Below are 23,865 nucleotides of genomic sequence, written 5' to 3' on the forward strand. Positions count from 1 at the left end.
GACTTCGTAGGAGAGTACTGAACAATCTAGCGTACACTAGTTATGTTTCTCAGGTAGAGCCTAAGAAAGTTGAAGAGGCCCTTAGCGATGAGTGTTGGGTGAATGCGATGCATGAGGAGCTAAATCAATTTGCTAGGAATAATGTGTGGATCTTAGTTCCCAGACCTGAAAATTGTAATGTTATTGGTACCAAGTGGATCTTTAAGAACAAAACAGATGACCAAAGTACTATAACTAGGAATAAGGCGAGATTAGTTGCTCAGGGGTATACTCAAGTTGAGAGGATTGATTTTGATGAGACTTTTGCCCCCGTTGCACGACTTGAGTCTATTAGGATTCTACTTGCTGTTGCATGTACCTTAGGGTTCAAGTTGCATCAAATGGACGTTAAGAGTGCCTTTTTGAATGGACTTCTTCAGGAAGAAGTATATGTGGAACAACCTAAGGGATTTGTTGATCCAAAATTTCCCCACTATGTCGACAAACTTCACAAAGCACTCTATGGTTTGAAGCAAGCTCCTAGAGCTTGGTATGAGAGACTTACATCATATCTGGAAGAACATGGGTTCTCTCGAGGTGGTGCAGATAGGACCTTATTCATTAGACATATAGAAGAAAATTTTACCATTGCTCAGATTTATGTCGATGATATCATTTTTGGGTCTCCTCTTAAGTCTTTAGCGTTTGAGTTTGCTGAGTGTCTGCAGAGAGAGTTCGAGATGAGTATGGTTGGAGAGTTAAGTTATTTCCTTGGACTTCAGGTACGACAGACAGAGGATGGATTGTTTATCTCACAGTTTAAGTATGCTAAGGATCTCGTTAAGCGATTTGGGTTAGATAGTAAGAGCATACTAGAACACCGATGAGTACTAGCTTAAAGTTAGGTCGTGATCCTTCTGGTAAGAGTGTAGATCCTTCCCTATATCGTAGCATGATAGGTAGTCTTCTCTATCTCACAGCTACTAGGCCTGACATTGCCTTTAGTGTAGGAGTGTATGCTCGCTTTCAGGCAGATCCAAAAGAGTCACACCTAAACTTTGTTAGACGCATAATCAGGTATATCAGTGGTACAGTGGATCTAGGGATATTCTATTCTAGGAATTCCGATCTTGATTTGGCTGGATACTCCGACGCCGATTGGGCCGGAAATGCAGATGATAGGAAAAGTACAACTGGGGGTTGTTTTTACATGGGTAGCAATCTCGTAGCCTGGCTAAGTAAGAAACAAAATTCAATATCTTTATCCACGGCAGAGGCCGAATACATAGCTGCAGGGAGTTGCTGTACTCAGCTTCTCTGGATGAAACAAATGCTTAGTGATTATGGGATTAGTCAAGGGACAATGACTGTTTTCTGTGATAATACGAGTGCGATAAATATTTCTAAGAATCCCATTCAGCACTCTTGAACAAAACATGTTGACATACGACATCATTTCATTCGAGAGCTTGTTGAATCACATGTTGTCTCTCTTGACCATGTCTCTACTGATAATCAATTGGCTGATCTACTTACGAAACCACTAGATGAATTGAGGTTTGAGTCGCTTCGGGCGGCTGTTGGTGTTTGCTCACCTATTTGATCATGGATTCATGCATGTTCATGCATTCATCACATATGTATCTCATCACTTCATATCTTGCGTGTGATCTGTGTTGTGTGATGCATTTCTTTTGTTTTGTTTAGTCTTCTGTTATGTGTTATATGTGTGTTTTAATAAAAAAAAATCAGATAAAATAAAATAGAATAAATTTTTGGACTTTTATGTAACGATTCTGGCATTTGCATTAAAGATCAAATTCTATTTTTCCAACATGTGTATGAATCTGAGGATCCATCTTTGTTCATTTTTCAATGTGAAGTTCTGGGTATATGGCTCGTCATTCATTTTCACACAACACACACTGTAGTCCTGTAAGTGAGTCTTGACCGCATGGGTAAGACTTGGGATGGTGTTCTTCTATGATTGGGGTTGTATGTACATTTGACTTGATCTGGGACGAGTGTAACCTAATCAATATTGTCTTTCCCCAGTTTTACTTTTGTTCTTTGTTGAACTTATGGCTATTTTCGGGGCCTATTTGACTCGAACAATTAAGCCTGAGGGGTTTCTAACCTGGTGCCCTATGGTCGTCTAACTTGGGAGTCACCGGTCGAAAGTTCATTACAGGGGTCATTTATGTTGCCTAATGGAGATGGCATTGCACTTAAGTTCTTTTGTTATAAAAAAAAAAAAAAAAAAAAAGGAAAAAAAAAAAAAAAAAAATTTTTTAATTTTAAAGTAAGGTTTTATCGACTTTGTCGGAATGGGCTCAATTTTGAAAGTTTTTTTTTTAAAAAAAAAAAAAAAAAAAAAAAAGGAAGAAGATAAAAATAAAAATTTGGAATCATACAGTTAGGGAGAGTAAATTGTGACAATCATAGTATTTGATATAGGTCCTCGTGGAATTGGATTTGACTGTCACTTGGTCGACATTCACCTTTGTCGGGTTGTTTTCACGTGTCCTTTCTCACTAATTTAAAGTTTTGAGTCTAGCTTGCATGGACTAAGTGGCACTTTTCACGGTGATGTTCTGTATACACTTTACTACTCAGGATTCTGAACTATGTGTGGATTAACGATTTGTCTACGTACTGGTGGTCGGGTTTGTGATTTTATGCTTATTGTTGGTTTTGATTGCATATGTGGTTCCATGCTATTTTTTTGGATTATTTTCCACTATTACGTAGTTCACTTATTTTTGGAATTTCACGATTTGGGGCTAATTTCGTCATTTCTTGAAGATTATGTTATTTTTCTCAAAATTCAAAATTTTGGTGCTATTTTTGACATTTGATGTTTCACTCGAGTCTCGCCTGGTCTTCGCTCGAGCGACAAAAGCAGTTTGCCTGTCGCCCGAGTCTTGTTGGACTCTCGCTCGAGCGACAGGCCTATTTTAAAACGGTCCTGTTTCATTTTTTTCGCGCATTTTCTTCTTTTTCTCTTCTCCTTCGTTTTTCTTCAAGATTTCCTCCATATTTCATCCCCATATTCCTCTAATAACATCACTCCACGGTCCATAACATATTTATTTCCGGATTTCCTTTGCCAAACTTCATATTGAGGTAATTTTTTTTTCTTTTTTTTCGTTTTCCTTCTCTTTGTCGTGTGTTTGGCTTACTTTGGTATTCTTGCTTGATTGTTACTTAATTAATAGTGGCTTCGACATTCCTTGTTTCATTGGGAGTTCTTTCCCACGTTGTGCATCATGATTTCCATTGCATTTTTGATTTCTTCATTCTTCGAACTATGTGATTTACATGTTTTTCATCAATTTTCAATTCGTTCGTTCTTGCATTCCGTTAATCCGTTTAACGTGTGGTTTGTTTCATTTTAAAGTACGTCGTTTCTAGTTTGAGGGACTATGATTGGATGGGTGTTTGGATATCATATGTGCTTGGAATTGTGTGACAAAGTGATGCACGCCACATGCTCGATGAAATTCCTTACCTATTTTACTCTTTGTTTTCTTTTTTTTTGTGCATCTCATTTCTTTCTTTCCTTTCCGTCGTTGGTTCTTTGTCATCACGTGCTATGATAGGTGTGTTCACACATGTTTTTGGTCTATATCTTCATCTTACTTCGTTTGTGCTTAGGGTCATTCACGTTTGTCGATGCATCTCTATTGTGCCTCTTTTGTGTGTGTGGTGTTTCATTCCACATTGCATCGAATCACGTGCATTCTTCATATTACTTATTAGTTTTGTCTCTACGAATGCCAGATGGCCCGTAAGCGTTCTCGATCCTCTGCACAGCCAGCTAGTGGTTCGACGTCGTATAGTCGTTCCAGATTCATTTCTGCTACAGCTCAGGAAGTCTTCACTTCTCAGTTCTCCTTACGCCCCGTTCTCGTGGAGCGTGAGGTAATCTTATCTGATCTTCCTGTTGATATAGCCGCCATTTTTGTTTCCCGGGGTTGGGAGTCCCTTCTTATTGGTCTTTCACCTCCTCCTCCACTCCTCGTTCAGGAATTCTACGCGAATATTCATGATATAGACGGCTCGTCCTTTCGGGTTACTCTTAGAGGTTATTCGTTTAGAGTTACTCTATCGGCTGTAGCTCATGCCATAGGTATACCTCAGATTACCCATCCGACGTACCCCTATATTTTACCTGCTTCTATTCCTACCGATACTCTTGTTCGGTCTACGCTTTTGAACACCCCGTCTATCGGTGGGCCTAGGGCGATGGCCACGGGGTCATTGCCTACTGATCGTCAGGTCTTGTTGCGCATAGTGTGCACAAACATGTGGCCTATTGCCCATACCTCTTCTCTACCTATGGTGCGTGCCCGTTTTCTGTATGCCCTTCTTCATGGGGACTCGATCGACTTTCCTAGTTTTGTGTGCCAGAATATTCTGGCTTCCTTTCGTACTCCTGGGGGTCGGATCGGGTTGCCTTATGCTTGTTTGATTCATCGGGTTGCATTGTCTTTAGGTGCCTCTTTTCCGGAGGGTTCGACTTGTCGCATAAGACGTCCGATTGGACAGCAGACCATTCATCAGAGTCGATCCCATGTACTGTCATCTTCCTCTACCGCTCCGGCTGTGACCCCTGATGTTTTTGATCCTTCGGAGCCCTTTGATCCTATTACTGAGATTCTTACAGGGGGTTCCCGTGTGTTTCTCCCTCCTCGTCCAGTTTTTCCTTCTACTATGCCTCTTAGCTCTGCGTTTGCTTCGACATCTACTTCTGCTCCGGGGGTGGCTTCTCTGCCCGTTGACCCCATGGTGACGCTTATGGGTCAGATGTCTACACTGATCGAGCAGCAAGCTCGTATGATAGCTGAGATCACGCAGTTACGTGCTGCTTCGGAGCGTCAGTCAGCCGAGATGTCTACGTTTCGCCGTGCTCTTGCTGTCTGTCAGCGTCAGTTGAGCTGGATTCGAGATCATTTGGAGGAGAGCACGAGTGCTGAGAGTGGTTCTGATTCTTCCAGTGCTGGAGATGATGCTTCTTAGTTCGTTTTGTTGCTTTCGCTTTTCTTTGGCCCTTTGTGACAAAAAGGGGGAGTAGATTGATTGAATTGATATGGAGTAGATTGCATAGATATTGGAGCTGCATAGATATTGGAGCAAATAATTATTTTTTGATAACTATGATATAAAGTTGATGTATATATGTCATTTTATAACTAGATTAAGTTTTTAATGTTTTGGCAATCTTAAGGTCTGTTTTTGGTGTTTTAGACATACATTATTGTTGCTTCTTAATCTGGTTAATGATATATGATTTATATCTTGTCTATATTTACTGTTTCCATTTCACATGCTTTTTCACGTGGTATTTGGGTTTTGTTTTTCAGGAAACAGGTTCAACAAGATATTGCTGATATGATAGAATAGATTGGTAGTTTGGAGTCAATTTATTTTTTATCCTTGACTGTCAAATGTGTTTTTGTCACAGAATGTCAAAGGGGGAGTTTGTTAGGAAAATATGTAATTGGCAAATCTGTGACCAAGGACCAAATTGTCAAAATTGTAAAGTCAAGGACCAAATTGTCAATGTCTAATAGTTCAGGGACTAGAGTTGCAATTAACTAAAGTTTATAGGCTAGGTCTAGGGTTGTGTGGGATGCCTCGAAGATGCAAGCGGCACTTTGATTTTGCTAGAGCCTCGCCCTGACCTCGCTCGAGCCACAATTGCAGAACCAACTTCGCTGGACTCACGCTGAGCCATCGCTCGAGCGAAATGTACGTCGCTCAAGGCTCGCCAGTACCTCGCTCGAGCGACCGTGTTACCTAGCCAACTCTAATTTTAAATGCTCGCGAATGTTTGACAATCCACATTACCATATATCAACCTCTATATATACCAAACGTCCTATTCGTGTTCATTAACCCGAAAATTCACATTGAAAACACTTTGAATATTCTTTCAATTCCTTGGCAACCAAAAATCCAAATCATTCTCTCCAAGGATCAAAAGCCAAAGAAATCCTTCATTGTTCTCATACCAATCTTTGGCTTGTTGAGTAAAAACATCAAATCCATAAACACCAAAACACCTGTCTCACAACTCCAATTAAACTTCCAGAAGATCATCAGTTTGAAGATCCGGGAAGGATTTGCTTGAAGAGCTGGAGTGCGTGGCGATTCATGGGAGGTAGAAATTATACAAGGCTGGGATTTAGCACGGATCTGCAAAATCCAGGAGGGTCTTGAGTTCATACAGCAAGGAGGTCAGAAAATTGAGAGTGTCAATGATGTCTGGCATGCTGTAAGTTGGTTTCTACAATAGTGAATCTCTACTGACTTGTGCCCGGAGTTTTTACCCAATTGGGTTTCTCCGTCAACATGTTTATTGTGTTTTTACCGCTTTAATTTATTTACTTGTCAATGGTAATCCAACATAGGTAGATAAAGCACGTGAATTAATCTGGACAAATTATAATTTGTGTGACTTGTTGCATGAATTATCAAAAAGTTTTTAATTTCGCAAGAACACCTATTCACCCCCCTCCCTCTAGGTGTTAGTTGGGTCGAACGATAGGTTTTTCAATGATAAATACAATTATTGCCATTTTCAATTATAAGCTAACTGCTATAGAATCATTATGATGCATGAATGATATCTATTAAGCAGAATATTTAAATCTGTACCTAATCTAGCAACTACTGTGAGGAATAGATAGATTAAAATAAGTAGGGTTTTTTTCCCCTTTTCCTTGCGAAAATTATATAACACTACATAATCGAATTAAACAACTCAAATACGGGCAATTGACAAAATTAGGTGATAGGTGCTGCCAGGCTTTTTTTTTTTTTTTTAATCAAACCGTCCAATGAATATTTGACTCATGTCCCATATTTTTAAATCCTATCATTGATCTTGTTTGTGTAGCAAGATTGTACATAATCGGCAGGAGGAGTATGACTTGACCTCCATCTAATGAACAGCAAACTTTAGAAGATGGGAAGCTAAGGATCAACTTTATGTGTTTTATGAGATATTGTTGTAAACTTATAGGCACTTCATTACTGTCTTCGTTGTCTTGTATAGAACCAAAAGGTTTATTTGGAATGCAAAACCTCATCAATTTAGATAATTAACTACCAAAAAGGGTCTTCAAATATGTCATGATCTGTTACGAAAGTTATTCACCAAGAAACACCGGTCGTAGATAGGGTTGTTACAAATAAAATTTTGTGAAGTTTTTCTCATTATTTCTTATAATTTCATCTTCTACAAGTGGTATATCAATGAGTCTGCCAATTTTTTTTTTTTTTTCAATGTCTTAAAATCAATTCTCCATCAGCCAAAAATGCCATTCAAATAGCTTGTACAGAAACACAAGGCCAAAGCTGACCGGCAAGTATGCATCTGGACATTTTAAACTAGATACCATTTTAAGCATATCAATTCATGGCACAATAGAATAATAGCATGTTTTGGGGATCTAAACTCAATCTTGTCACATATAATCAATAAATATTTGATGTGGTACCGCATTTTTTGTAGCATGTCATGCTTGGCAAAACTTTTAAAGGTTATAAATTGTGGATCAGTAGTGTGGATAGTAAATCGTGCGTTCTGCAAAATATGTGAATAAAAAATATGTTTAATCAGTTTAAAAAGAAGTTAAGCTTTGCCAAACAAAGAGCAAGAAAAGTTAAATCCTTGTTCAGTTATAACGTTATCCATTCTTATGTGCTAAAGGTATCATTGGCATTTACCTATTCAAGAGACCTTTCAATTGTTTTGTACAACCGAAAAAAATAGAAACATGAAACGTGTGTATTTGTTATGTTGAAACTTTAAACTTTACAAAACTAAAAAATATAGAACTTGAAAATCTAAATTCTTTTATTGTCAAGTTCATCCATGTCAAATCACAAAAAAAATTATTAATATGAAACATACATTAATTCTTTAATAATGATTCTTTATTATTGGATCTCCATTTCGGATTTTGAATCTTGAAATTGGAACTGTAATTTTTTATCTTTGGCTTATTCGCTTTTAATCTTGAATTTTGCCTCATTTGATTATTTAATTCTTATTTTTTGTTTTGCTTCTTGATCCATAGTTTTGATTCTTGAATTTCTTCTTCTTGATTCTTGATTATGAGTATTGGATCTTCCTCTTTAATATATTTTTTCTTGCAGTCTTGTATTGATGTGATGACATGAAGAATGAGAAGTTCCATATACATTGGGAATCAACCTCGTATATAGTTTCTAATGTATTTCGCCCATCTGAAATACAATTGTAAAATAATCTGATCTCTACGCATAATCCGACTCATACTTTTTTAAGATGCTCTAAGTCCAACAAATTAATTTTTTATTAGATCACTTTAATTTTGTGTTTAATTTTAAGATATCCTTATACACGATTAATTATATATGTAGACACGCGTGACAAATTAAGATTTTCCCAACATGTTAAGACGTGATAGAATCGCACCATATATTTGGTCGGTCCATCCATTCACAAGTTATGTCTTTTCTTCCTTTTGGCACAATGGTTAGCCGCGTTTTGTGCGTAATTTGCCCCTATTAGAGTCCCAAGTTTACAAGATACAAAAAGGGACATTTTTTCAGTTCCACTTATAAATTGACGACTTCTCGACCCACGAATTGTCTGAACGAAATCTTTATGAAAAAAATAAAGAGGGACAATCTATTTTATGTCTATTCATAATCATCTTTTTGACAATAATTGCCAACATTTTTGGTTATTATTTTAGTGCATATGTGAGATTTCTTTACCAAAGTATTCAACTATGGCGTGCTAGCTACAAGAGGGTTGGTTACTAGACTTGTCGATTATTGTAGCCATGCTACCCTTAAAGCTTCATTCTTTATTTGAAGAAGTTTTAAGAGGGCTTAGATGATCGATAATTTAATGTTTATTTTTACATTTCTTGTTGATTTGTTTTCATTCTAGAGTCTGTTTGGAAGTGATTTTTTCTCCCAAAAAATTGATTTTTTTGACCGTTATTCCACTATTCTAACCGTTATATTTGACTTCTTCGCTCATAGGTGGACCTCACTTTTCTCCTAACAGTCAAAAAATCAATTTTCAAAATCACTCCCAAACAGGCTCCTAATATGTGCCCTGTATTTAGTTACGCATAATCCGACTCATACTTTTTTAAGATGCTCTAAGTCCAACAAATTAATTTTTTATTAGATCACTTTAATTTTGTGTTTAATTTTAAGATATCCTTATACACGATTAATTATATATGTAGACACGCGTGACAAATTAAGATTTTCCCAACATGTTAAGACGTGATAGAATCGCACCATATATTTGGTCGGTCCATCCATTCACAAGTTATGTCTTTTCTTCCTTTTGGCACAATGGTTAGCCGCGTTTTGTGCGTAATTTGCCCCTATTAGAGTCCCAAGTTTACAAGATACAAAAAGGGACATTTTTTCAGTTCCACTTATAAATTGACGACTTCTCGACCCACGAATTGTCTGAACGAAATCTTTATGAAAAAAATAAAGAGGGACAATCTATTTTATGTCTATTCATAATCATCTTTTTGACAATAATTGCCAACATTTTTGGTTATTATTTTAGTGCATATGTGAGATTTCTTTACCAAAGTATTCAACTATGGCGTGCTAGCTACAAGAGGGTTGGTTACTAGACTTGTCGATTATTGTAGCCATGCTACCCTTAAAGCTTCATTCTTTATTTGAAGAAGTTTTAAGAGGGCTTAGATGATCGATAATTTAATGTTTATTTTTACATTTCTTGTTGATTTGTTTTCATTCTAGAGTCTGTTTGGAAGTGATTTTTTCTCCCAAAAAATTGATTTTTTTGACCGTTATTCCACTATTCTAACCGTTATATTTGACTTCTTCGCTCATAGGTGGACCTCACTTTTCTCCTAACAGTCAAAAAATCAATTTTCAAAATCACTCCCAAACAGGCTCCTAATATGTGCCCTGTATTTAGTTTTGGTGTTCTCTTTTAAAAGGTTGATTTTGTTAGGATAAAAAATAAAATAAATAAATAAATAAATAAATAAATAAATAAATAAATAAATATATATATATATATGATTAAGCCCTTAAGTGATTTTGCTTTTACATTAAAGGGCCGTGGGATTTTATTTTTAACATCTTTGTGCAAAGTGATAACTCATTTAAGAACATTGATTTTGAAAAAAAATAATTGTTTGCTTGAGTTTTAAGTGGATTGAATTGCTTGTTTCACAATCTTTTGAGTTTTAATACTACATTGAGTGTCCCATATAAAGTCAATTATTATATTGAGTAATGTGAAATTTTACCTTTCAACATATTGTTTTATCTAATAAGACTCTCAAAGACATCTCGATATGACTTTACGAAGAATTAATCGATGCATTTACTAAACAAAGTCATCACTATTTAATCCTGCCTCAGTCTCACACCATAAAAATAATTTCACGTAGATAACTCGTCAACGAAGTTTGCCTGGGTTTTCAAGTAACTCCCCTTCTTTCTATTTTTTAATTAATAAAATAAATTTAACGTCGATTACCGATAATTAACATTAATAATGTGGATTGGCCAATAATTGCCAACGTCACGAAGGTTCAGTACCAAGTGAAAGCAACTTTGTATCATCAGAAAATTAGCCATAAACTAATCATAAAATTAACGTAAACCAATGTTTTTGAAGGTTCCGAATGTGGACCCACGTGACAATTCAATAGATAAATATTTCACAATTTATTTTTTTTAATTTTTCAAGTTTAGTCAAATTCAGTAAACTAAAATTTACAGCAATTCATAAATGATTTATAAATTCAATCCAAATTATAAATTTGTTACATTCACATTTATAAATAAATATTATAATATGCCTCCCGGACATAATCCAGTGATGCAAAGGACGGGAGTGAGGTTATCTCATGTTTTACTGGCAGCCGCAATGTAGGGGTTCGATTCTTAAGACATGGAATTGGACTCCTTGTAAGCGCAATGTACAGACAGCTCTTGTTTCCTGACCTATTAGTGCACATACTTCAATTTACCTCCCTCACAAAGTTCTATGGGCGGGACGGTGGGGGTTTTCAAGGTTGGGGTTCAATCTTTTTTTTTTATAATATTATTCATACATTTGGTAGGGTATATTATTATTTTTTGAGTTATTTCTGTTAATAAAATCATTTATAAATTTGACAAACCATGGGCTGGAATATATGGATGCACGGAGAGAAACAATGTGCGCCAGACATCACTTTCGGAACATTTTTTATGTTAACTTTGCGTTGAATGTTCAATATATGACCAAATATTACCAGAAAGTGAAAGGGTAATAAGATTCTATTTTAATCATATTTTTAGGTAAATAGATAACAATAAGATTTAAAGAAAAGTGTGAATGAGATTTGAGTCCCTTTAAACTGAATTTTTGGCCAATTTCATTTTCTGCATTTGTGGGGCGACATGAAAATTATGAGAAAAACACATTCATGATTAACTTTTGGAGAAATTTGCAAGTCCACGACTGTACGTTCCCAATTTACCTTCATATAAAATCGTAAGGGTTATCTAAAAGTGAAGGAATCGAAGGTTTATTTCTGGAAATTGTCTTTATAAAAATGAGGGTATTTTTCACATTTCGAATTTCGAGATTTTCTGCAACAATTAAAACTCATGACAATACATTGTGCACTTTGTAATTTTTAAGAATTAATATACCATAGAGAAATGAGAGAGCCTATTAAAATTGATTTTAATGAGATTCAAAGAGGTGCTTAGCCTCATGGCCAAGTAGTGCCTAACCTCTCATCTTATTTTCAGGTATAATATGAGTAAAAACTCGGGCATTCAATATTCAAGATATTTGTTAAATATAGATAAAAAGTTAATTAAAAAAAAAAAACTGAAAAACACACTATATTCTTTAACTTCATCTCAAAAGTAAATAAAAGTTAAGAAATAATAATTATTAACTTTTCAAAAGTCTATATTCAGTAATAAACTCTTCGTAAAATGAGGTCCTACTTGATAAAATAAAAAACGCAATGTATTCTTTAACGTCATCTCAAAAATAAATAAAAGTTATGAAATTGTAATTATTAACTTTCAAAAGTCTATATTCAGTAATAGACCCTTCTTAAAATAAGGTCCTACTTGATTAATTAATACATACATAAATGTCTGCATTTATGGTTGTGCTAGTTTGTTTGTTAATATGTGATGCAAAAGAGTGTGAACTCCTTTTACCATGAATATTTTAGTTTTTTTTTTTTTTAAATATTGTATTTTGTGTGCAGATTATGTATCTAAATGTTGACATGAAAAACCCTCTTCTAAGGTTCTTTTTGCCCAATGTATAACCAAAAGTATTGTGTTATCCACAAAACAATAGATGACAAATTCTTCTGCCACTCAAAAAGGATGGTGGGGATTGGAAACATTTTGATACTTGAGTTGAGTTGTGTTTTACGAATTCTACGGAGAAAATTACATGGAGTTTTGGTTCTGCATCAAACTACACCAACCGTTGCACATTGCCTTCATTTTGTAGTTTTAAAGAGTTAGAAAAGATCAGTGTACTAAAAGGACATAAGGTGCTGCGGTAATGCAATGAAATTGAGTCTCAACTAAAAAATAAAATAATTACACGATAATATTATTTTAAATATTTCATTACTATTAAACAAATAAAATAATTTCATCAATCAACTAAAAAATAATAGATATTATAATTACACGATGATCCTAAAACTTAACATTTTCGAAATTTTTAAAACCTCGATAACTAAAAATTGAAAGCATAAGACATTTTTCAAGCAAATAGGGTCAAAAAAATTGGCTACACTAATTAAGTGTCTAGGTCGACATTGGCCATTAGGTGATGGCTCCAAAAAATTGGGAAAAACTATTTTGAAAAAGGTGCGCGCTTCTGCTCCTATGGCGGTGGCAATTAAAAGGAGAGTTGACCACCTTTTATCATGCATAGATGGTTCATGTTCACACCTTTTAGAACACTGAAAAATAAGCTTAATTTGTTCCACCTTACTTTATCCTTGCGACAAATAGCATGTCATGTTCCAAAACTTTCGAACACGCTATGATGAAGTGGTTGGGGCCATGCTTGGTCTGGTATGCTTAGAGAAGTGTTTGGCTCATTGATGGTTTGATGCCATGACAAATTCGCCGTCACATTTGACACGTCCATTAGGCAAGTTAAGCAATTACCTAAGTTTACTTTATTTTAGAAATTTATATTTCAAATAATTTTACATATAGAAATCAAACTTTCATGTCAATAATAACTAAATAAATTTATTTTAATAAATTTAATATATAAACATAAACTTTGACGCTGAACAAAGTAATTAAAATTAAAAAAGAAATATTACCCATGGAAAAGTCCATAGGTAACAGAAATCAACATAACAATTTAAGGTTAATGGCAGCGTAGTAGCTGATATTTAAAAAATTAAAAAATTAAAATATATCTTAAGAAATTAGTAGTATTGATAGAATTTTCAATTTTAAATAAAGTCATTTTAAATCTTAAAAATATTTTAAGATTAAAAATGTTTTTTAATTAATGATATTAAAAATAATGACAATTTAATTGATTCACTTTACCGACTAAAATTTTATCAATAAATAAAAGTAATAACAATATACAAATTGAATACTAGTTACAATTTTTCCGTCGAGAATAAAAGCACAGTTAAAAGAATAACAAATTCATCAATAATGTTATTAAAATAGTAATATATCCATGTGTAGCACATAAGACCATAAAAAATATATATATATATTGAAAAAAAGTAAAATTTGCTTGTGGTAGTGACATCGTTGACGATATACCATCGAAATACTGTCGGAATTTTGTAAATGTTATCAAAGATATTATTGTCAGTACTTGTTAACATAGGTGTGTCGATGATCAGTTACGTTATTGCTGTTGATAATTCCATTTGAATCATCGACGTATGTTGATTTTAGCTAGAAATACTAATATAGTACCGATAAAATTTTCGTCTCTAATAATTTGCTTCATTAAAATTTTATTATTATTTTGCCTAGGAACAATCGAAGATTTTGCTTAAAACCCCATTCAACTTGAGACATCATTGGTCGAGGTTTAATAGAACTTGAAGAGTCAATCAATGGACCTATAAAAAGGTTTAGTCAAAAAACTCTACTTAAGATAGCTAGATAAGCTTGTCGATTTCAACGAATCTTGAAAAGTAATTTTGATGCCAATCGGGGTCGAAGATATCCCTATTCTATGGCATTCTCCCCATTCCAGTAAGTTGTAATTAACACAATAAATTATTATACCTCTTTCTATATTTCATAAAATATATTATTGAAAAGTTGATATAAGTTTTAGATTCCATGAAATGTGTTGGCAAAATTAAATATTAACTTTTTAAATTTTATCAAAAATATTAGTTAAATCAAATAGGAGCTATATTACAAACTATTTAATTAGTAGTAACTTATATGATAAGGTATTATTGCAGCAGAAACCTTGAATTTTTGAAATATTAGTAGACTTTTCTCGAACCTTTCAAAAGTTGTAGTTGTCATCCCAAACCTTTTCTTGCACCATAGGCCCTTTTGAACGACTTCAATCCATATTTCTGTTAGTTGACCAAAAAAAGTGAATTTGACCATTTTTTAAATAATTTTATAAAAGATAAAATATATATACTACATTAAATAATTAAAGTAAATAAATTTAAGAACAACAAATAAATAAATAAAGAACAATAAAAATCCTTTTTCTCTTCACCCAAAAACCTACACCCCACCCCATACCAAAACCAGTATCACCTGGTGCCCCCAAGGGCACATCTCCAAGTGGTAAAAGGGAAGGGTGGAGAAATCCAGCTTTGCTTGAGGCTGCTGCGTCAAGGGTTCGAATCCTGAAACATGGATTTGACTTTTGGGTAAGTGCAAGTGTACAAGCAGCCTTCCACCCTGTACTCTTGGAGGCATAACCTGCGATTTACCTCCCTCACGATGCTCCAGGGTAGGAGTGGTGGGGGACCCTTAAGGTTAGGGTTTAACTTTTTTTTTTTTTTCAGTATCACCTGGTTGCCAATGTTGGCACATCGTCGACATAGGTGCAAACATCGGCAAGTGTGCCAACATTGGAGACGCCACAAACTACTGCACGCATACTTCTTCTACTTCTCACCCACCTCGTAAAACACATTCTTACTCCTCTCCAACCCTAACCCCAAAACCCAAATTAAAAACCATGTTCTTGGCTTGGATTCTTTAATTGGGTCATTAATCATTATATCAATTGACGATAAACACATTATAGTATGATGCCATTGGCCAATTTTTTGAATTAACATTTTTAAACTCGTGAATTGAAGGATTTGTCGTGGGTATTATCGGATTTGTCGAGATTGTTAGAAAAATTCTGTGGTTCTTGATGCTATGGAGACTGATTTTGATCTATATATGTTGTTGTTGTCCAATAGTATGTGACGTATGTGTTTGTGTTCATGGTCGCTGTTGAGGTGAAGAATGATTTCATTGCTTGGGTTTGATTTTTGGTTGGGGGATGGGGTGGCAATTTTTGGGGATGGCGGTGATATTGATTTTGACTGTAGCAATGATGGTAGTTTGCGGTTGTGGTGATGGGTGGGTGGAGTAGTGGTGTCGGAGCTTTGCGATGACGTCGACAGTCTCCGACAGTTGCAAACGTAAAAGGTAGGATGGATTTAGGTAGAAGAAGGTTCAGCTTTAACATTTCCTTTTTTTTTTTTTTGCTTATTTTGTTTAGCTATTTAATTATTTTAATTCTTTAACGTGATAAATATGGAAATATCATTTTGCCCTCATTGACATTGATTAAAATATGGTCAAATTTAATTTTTTTGGTCAAGTGACGACAGACCGAATGGAAGCTGTCCAAAAGGGCCTGTGATGCAATGGTTGAAAAGATCTGGGGTGACAACTGCAATGTTTGAAAGGTTTGAGAAAAATTTGCAAGAGTTTTAAATGTTTAAAGCTTTTGCCGCAATTAGCCCATATAATAATTTGTCTAACAAGAAAATCAACCAACGTATGGCTGTAATTTTTGTGATGTTGACCCAATATGGTGAGATTAATCTACAACTACAAGAATCCAAAGTCAAGAGTTCAACACATGCATTTATATAGGGAGTCCGGAGTCAAGATGGCAGAAAATGCATATAAAAGCCAAATGATATTGTTAAACCACGTCAACCGAAAGTAACTGTCAATCAGCCATTACAAATTTCCCCTAATGAAGAAGTAATTGCCAAAATGGTCCACACATTAGGGGACCGGGAAGGGGGCCCTGCCTACATCTTCTCGTAATCCACTGCCCAATGTCCCTTAGAACATGGAGCAAATTATGGCAGTTTCCCTACTATAAAACCTAGTTTTCTCTCTCAAATATCACGCCCAAAATAAATTTAGTTCTCATGGCAAAAAACACATAATTTTTCTATATTTTTGGAGCAGCAAATTAAGCTATAAATGGACATTGAAATGGTGAAGTGTGAGTGCTGTGGATTGAAAGAAGATTGCACACAGGACTATATAAATGAAGTGAAGGCAAAATTTGATGGTAAATGGCTATGTGGCTTGTGTTCGGAAGCCGTAAGAGATGAAGTTAACAAAGGGAATAAAGAATTTGTAATGGAAGAAGCTGTCAAGGCTCACATGTCATTTTGTCGCAAATATAAGTCGAATCCAGCCATTCAAGTAGCAGATGGGATGAGGCAAATGCTAAGGAGAAGGTCCGGTGATTTTTCATCATCTTCTTCTTCTCCAAAGAAATATTCGAGATCTGCTGCAAGTTCTTATTACTAGCAAGAAAAATAAAGGGGCGCCTCTCATCTTTGGTTGGAATAAGGTATAACAATTCGATTCGTCTGTGTTTAGTATACTGTACTAGACATGAATGTACAATATAAAAATTCGATTCATGACCAAGTCTCCTTTGTACATACATGTAATTCCATGGGGCCTTCTACCTGGTTTTTGTTTATTCTTCAATACCTATGTTTTTATGTATTCTTCTTCAGCAAAGCAACAATACATTTTGTGGGTGTGTGGGGAAAGATATTTAGCCTAATTCTAATAAATAATCTAAAGATATTGTAGAAAGCTACTAAAAGGTTAGTCTTATGTCTTGAAGCTAAATTAAGATTCATTTCTCTTGAAAAGGATCTCATAATTGGACACAAAACTTTATTCATATTATAGATCAGTTGAGATTCGTTGATCTTCAAAGAACTCCATTTTGTTGAATCTTTTTATTGTTCGATATATAATTTGATAAGTCAATCAATTTCTTCCGTGGTTTAAAACACTTTTTGATTGGCTAATCAATTATTTGAGGTTCTTATTGTTGAATTCAATTCAACTTGAAAGGCCCAAACCCATGATATTACTTGCAAGATACAGTCAGTCAACAACACAACAGAAAATAAAACTTGCAGTAATTAAATATTGAGCACAGCAGATTTTTTGGCCGAAGCCCCAGAGGTTCGGTGACATTTTTAACACCTAATCCCCTGTCGAACATTCATTCAAGAACGGGAATAGCTCCGTTGCACTAAACCGCCTTAAACTGACAATGAAGGTTACAAATGTTTAGCCAATACAAGAATAAATATAAAGAGACTTATCTCTTCAAAAGAAAATAACAATCTGCCTCGAATATCCCAAGAATCAACAGATCATCTTCACGAACTCAAAATATAAGAACCCTCTCGTTCTTATAGATTTTCACTCAAGAAAAATACTAGTATTCTAAGGCTAAAACATATAACCATCACTTTTGAATGAGAAGTTCAACTGTAATGGTAAAAATCAGAAACCCTAGCCACAGAGAGAAAAAGGAACTCTCTCGAACTCTCTCAAACTGAAAAGCCAGAAAAATGAAAAGTCTTCTACCAAACGAACCGTCCCAGCATTATTTATGTCACCAAGGATCAAAGCCTTCATCCAATGGTAAGTAACGAGCCAAGCGTCAGCATCCAGTAAGAGTTGCCATTTTATAAAGGCGCATTTCCACAAAATGCGTTTTTAACTGCAATTTATGGGAGCATAAAGAATAGGGTTCGAGTCTCAACACAACTCGTCTCCCTTTTTCCTATAGATATAGATGATCTCCAAATTTTGTAATTTTCTTTCACAAAAAAGAGGAGAAAAGGACAAGTGGAGAGAGGGGATCAGCTAATTAAGGAAGGTGTAAAGTTATGTAGCAGCCACTAATTCATCGTGCAATGAATCAAAATACGTCGCAACATTTTTGAGCAATCAGTTGGCTATGACTATGTCTTGTAAGCACAGATGGTGCAACATAATATTATTCAAGAAGAATTATACCAAAATTCCACTTAACAAGAGAGCACTTTCTTAGAATTTTGCTATATTCTTCAATTTATTAAGTTAATAATACATGATATTTTATTCACAACCATAANGAAAAGGTATGTAAAAATGGAAAATGAAAAGGTGTGACTACGTGTCAACTTTGACCAAATATTCGAACTTAATCCGATGGTCAAATTACAAAAATAAATAGACCAACTTATTGTACTCGTCAAGTAGATCGTTGAGGTATATTTGGAATCTCGAAATCAATTCCGGATGAATGAGAAATTGCGGACCAAAGTTGAAAGAAATGAAGTGTTGCAACTTTTCGAAATGTGCAGGTTCTGGCCAAATGTTACAACTTTTTTGAAAGGATGTATGTTTTGCCCACACTACTTCATTTGCACCCTTTCTACATCTATAAATAGAACCCTATGGACATGATTTTGGGTACACCAATTGCATTAAGCATTCATTCTCCTTTTGCAATTCTCTTCCTTCTAATTCTATAGCATTTCATACATCTCCTTTGTAGAGGGTAAATTCTGTCAAAAGTTCATCGGTTTCTTGTGGTTTGAAGTGCTACTACCACAAGTTGTGAATCCATTGTATTTTGGGAGACAAGTGACATTCACCGTGAGCACCGTAGCGGGACAATTTGTCTTAAGAAAAGTGATAATGTCTCGCCTTGAATTATTCTTTATTTCTACTCTTTCTTAATCCTTGTTTTGCGTCATCTTTATAACGAAACTCTATCTAAAATTTCATTCATATAAATTGTGTTTTGATCACACTCTTGCGGATTAAAACTAGTCAAACAAATATATCAAAAACCAACCCTTACATAATCCTTTTTGTAAGTCGTCTCCAACAATTTTAAGACAAAATTTGTGTGTCTTTGTGGTTGGTAGTGGACAAACATTACTTTGTTAGAATAGTGCTTTGTGTACTATTCCTCTACCGATATTATTGTCATTTTGTTGAACTTCTGTTTGTGTAACAGAAATGACTGACATCGAGATTTCGTCAAGTCAAAATGGTTCCAATAATGTGGTACCACCCGTGGCCATACCGTTGCATAATACTACTATCCCACATGGGGAAAAGCCAGAAAATTTTGCAGGAATAGATTTCAAGAGGTGGCAACAAAAGATGTTGTTGTATCTCACCACTCTTAATTTGGCTAAATTTCTAAAGAAAACTACACTGGATGTACAAGAAGGGGAAAATAATCGTGAATCGATTATTGCTTTGGATGCATGGAAACACTCAAACTTCCTATACAAGAACTATATCCTAAACGCATTTGATAATACATTATATGGTGTGTATAGTTCAAAGGAATCGGCCAAGGAACTATGGGATTCTTTGGAGACAAAGTACAAGACCGAGGATGCCGGAACAAAGAAATTCATTGTTGGCAAATTTTTGGACTACAAGAAGGATTCCAAAACCGTAATTAATCAAGTGCAAGAGATTAATTTCTTAGAAGATGTTCCATGTTGGCCCAAGCCAGTACCTGCGATAAGTATACATTGTGATAGTCAATCAGCAATTGGAAGGGCTCGAAGCAGCATGTATAATGGTAAGTCTAGACATATTCGTCGTAGACACAACACCATTAAGCAACGGATCTCAAATGACGTTATCTCCAAAGATTATGTGAAATCAAAGGAGAATATTGCGGATCTACTGACGAAATGTTTGCCTAGAGATCAAATGAGTTGCCTATCGAGAGGAATGGGATTAAAGCCTACTACCTAAGAGTTTTTGCAATGATAACCCTACCTTGTTGACTGAAGATCCCAAGATCTTCGTTCAAAGGGACAACTAAGTTGTGAAAATTCCATGAAGCACTTAGGAAATTAGAATTCCTAACTCATTCCTATGATACTAAAGTGCTTTCTGCAGAGTAAATAGAGGCTGAGATTATCTTTTAATGATTCCTATATCTTGATTAAGTCAAGTGGAGTAGGGCAGAATACTCTTAATAGGAGGTTACCTATGTAAATGTGAAGTGGGGCCGCTTCGATAAGAATTGTTTAAGGTTTGAATTCTTTAAACACTTATGAAACCAAGAAGGGTTCAGGATCAAAATGAACCAAGTCATGAGAACTAAGTACAGAATAGGAAAAATATTTGTGTAAGTACTGTTGTCTTGACTTACACCAAAGGCTGAGTGGTTCAAGACCTGTGGTTCACCAATTAGCCAAGTAAGTCCGATAGTATTTCACTAAGGGAGGTTCAAGGCCAGAAGTCACCATCCCTGATGCAGTATTTTTTCGCACCCTCTCTACATTGCATCATATCATCGCATTTGCATATACGTACCTGAATTTTCATTTATGTGGGGGATTATAGGAATTGGTTCAAATATTAAATGAAAAGGTGTCTAAAAATTGGAAAATGAAAAGGTGTGTAAAAATGGAAAATGAAAAGGTGTGACTACGTGTCAACTTCGACCAAATATTCGGACTTGATCCGATGGTCAAATTACAAAAGTAAATAGACCAACTTATTCTACTCGTCGAGTAGATAGTCAGGTATATTTGAAATCTCGAAACCAATTCCGGATGAATGAGAAATTGTAGACCAAAGTTGAAAGAAATGAAGCGTTTTAACTTTTCGAAATGTGCAGGTTTTGACCAAGTATTGTAACTTTTTTGAAACGATGCATATTTTGGCCCACACTACTTCATTCGGACCCTTTCTACATCTATAAATAGAACCCTATGGACATGATTTTGGGTACGCCAATTGCATTGAGCATTCATTCTCCTCTTGCAATTCTCTTCCTTCTAATTCTATAGCATTTCATATATTTCCTTTATAAAGGGGAAATTCTATCAAAAGTTCGTCGGTTTCTTGTGTTTGAAGTGTTGCTACCATAAGTTGTGAATTCATTGTATCTTGGGATACAAGTGCCATTCACCGCGAGCACCATAGCGGGATAATTTGTTTTAAGGAAAGAGATAACGTCTCGCATTGGATTATTCTCTATTTCTACTCCTTCTTAATCCTTGTTTTGCGTAATCTTTATACCGAAACTCTGTCCAAATTTTCATTCATATAAATTGTGTTTTGATCACGCTCTTGCGGGTTAAAACTAATCAAACAAATATATCAAAAACCAACCCTTACATAACCTTTTTTATAAGTCGTCTCCAACATAAAATGTGTCCTTGCCCTTTCTCGAAGAGGATAAAGAGTAAAGTTGTTTTGCATCTCGTCAGTATGAAAGGTCTTTTGAATAAATTTTGCAATGTTTGATAAAATCTTGGGATTCTAGATTTTAAAGCGAAAAGAACGAAGAATGATTGGGCATTTGCCTCCAACATTTGGTTAAGGGTTGAACGCTATGAGGAGGGTTACTACGTGCTAAAGATGTTGGATTAACGCAATTGAAAGTTGAGAATGACTGTTTGTGTCTTATTAAGAGTTTATCGACAGACTTTCATTTAGCTCCTAATACATTTGTATTTATAGGAATCTATTACCTTATCTAGGAATACAATGGCCAACAATCTTGTCCCTTTTACTGTTCGCAATCCTCTTGCTAACTCTTTTAGTTCATTCTATATTCATCTAATTTTATCATTCGTTGCTGGTGATTTGAATTAATCACTGACAATTGGTAGGTTTCAGTACTCATAAAAAAGACTATCTACACCATCTGCAAGTCTCTTTACCTCCCCTTTTTTACTTAACGGAGAATTTTATCTTGATAGCCTATTCAATTTCAACTGAAAAGGGTTTTCAGATTTCTTCATTTTAGTAAGAATCTATTCTCCTTTTTCTTCACATTTCAAATCTGTTCTTTCCTTTTCTTTTCTTTTTCTTGATTGCAGTTTATTAGGATTTATAATTTTTGATAATATATTTTGTAGGCTTCATTTTCAGTTTTCGGGATTTTGATTAAGACTTTCGTTCCCTTTGCTTGTTGGTTTTAGTTTATTTGAATTTGTTAGTTTGGTAAATTTTTTAGAGTAATGTTATTAGTACATAATTTTGTGTAGATTGATTTCCTTATTGGTGATGTGTGTTCATAAAAATATCTTTCAATTTAACACTACTATAAATGTATGGTTCGTTAACAAATAATAAAATGAAATTGAGTCCAAGTATCGTTTCACCCAGATTGATTTAGTTTGATTTTAATTATCGCGACCTTAACCTAAACATGAATAATAGGATGTGTTTGTTGTGATGAAATTATAACGAAAATAAGTTACTTGTGCAATTACGAGTGAATTGACCTAAATGCTAATTATGTTAAATAAAAGTTGATGTATTATAATATGAAAGACAAGCACATTAGGATCGCGAATTCTCATATAATAATTCTTTTTAACCTTGGTTCTACAATTTGACAACATGATTGAATTTTGAAAAATCAATGTTCCTATTTTTTTCAACAATCTCTCTCGAATAATGTTAAACATGCTCTCATATATAACTCAACTATATTTTTATGAGATGCGAATGTATAATCCCTACTATATAAAAAGGAAAATATGAAGTTACTGTAGAAAGCAACTGTGAGTTAATCTATTTTGTTTCACTGTAGCATTTTTAATTTTTTTTTTTAAGTGGGTGAGCAAAACCGATGCCATTTGTTTTAGTATATATTTTATTATACATTACCTCCAAAATTACTACAACACGCAACTTTCCATGCTACCAATCTTATCTCAGTATATTTTAAAATGTAAACACTTAGTTATAGCTATAAAAATTTGTTTCAAGTTTTTTTATTTTAAGTTTAAAAAAAATTGATGGTAGTTAGTTATTATATGTAAAAATATATTAGCTTTAAAAATAATTAATTTATCTCTAACTCTTTGTGCACGGAGACTTTCTCTCCTTATTTTTTTAATTAAATAATATTTATTTTTACTTTAAATTATTTCAATTTAATTTAAAAACTTTATAATAACTTTTTTGGTTTCATTTTATATTTTCCGTAATAATAAGATAAAGAGAAAAAAAAAGTTATATGAATAAATTGTTGTGCTTACTTAGATATTAGCTTTAAAAAAAACAAAAAAATGAGGGAAAAAATTATATATATATGTTGTTTGCCTTCTAAGAGATATAAATTTTGTTTCCAATTAACTAGATTGTATTTATACTAATCTTTATTTAATTTTCATAACTTTCTTTTGTATTGTTTTTATTATATGTTTTAACAAAAATGTTTCTTCTTCAGTTTTCTCTTTTCATATCTCTTTTTATTTTTATATGTGGAGTTTAATGTGTTTTCTTCTTAGTTTATTACCTATTTTGTTCTTTTTGTTTGTATATAAATTTATTCGTACTTTTTCTCATACTTTTATTATTTGCATATTTTTTCCACGTGCAGATTTTTGATGAATTTGTTGAGGCTTGGAAGTTCCAAACTTTGAAATTGATGGAATTGATTTTATATTAATTGCCGTGGATATATATAATGCATGTCAACATAAAGTAGATTAGCAGAAGCAAAAGTTACAACAAGTTGAAAGTTTTATAGATGTGTCAAACTTC

The 23,865-nt window shown here is 34.3% G+C and overlaps 2 protein-coding genes across 2 annotated transcripts; both read left to right on the plus strand.

The window, feature by feature from the left end:
* The first annotated feature begins 862 nt into the window (after positions 1 to 862).
* On the plus strand, positions 863 to 1,408 carry LOC111404359 (uncharacterized mitochondrial protein AtMg00810-like). Its single transcript, XM_023033176.1, has one exon. It carries the CDS (start codon positions 863 to 865, stop codon positions 1,406 to 1,408), a length of 546 nt encoding a protein of 181 aa, XP_022888944.1.
* A 14,892-nt stretch (positions 1,409 to 16,300) lies between these two features.
* On the plus strand, positions 16,301 to 17,013 carry LOC111404855. Its single transcript, XM_023033592.1, has one exon. The coding sequence runs from the start codon at positions 16,492 to 16,494 to the stop codon at positions 16,825 to 16,827; it is 336 nt and encodes a 111-aa protein (XP_022889360.1). The 5' UTR covers positions 16,301 to 16,491; the 3' UTR covers positions 16,828 to 17,013.
* The last annotated feature ends 6,852 nt before the right edge of the window (positions 17,014 to 23,865 follow it).

This window comes from Olea europaea, chromosome 11 (assembly GCF_002742605.1).
Source record: "Olea europaea var. sylvestris chromosome 11, O_europaea_v1, whole genome shotgun sequence".
Classification (NCBI taxonomy): domain Eukaryota; kingdom Viridiplantae; phylum Streptophyta; class Magnoliopsida; order Lamiales; family Oleaceae; genus Olea; species Olea europaea.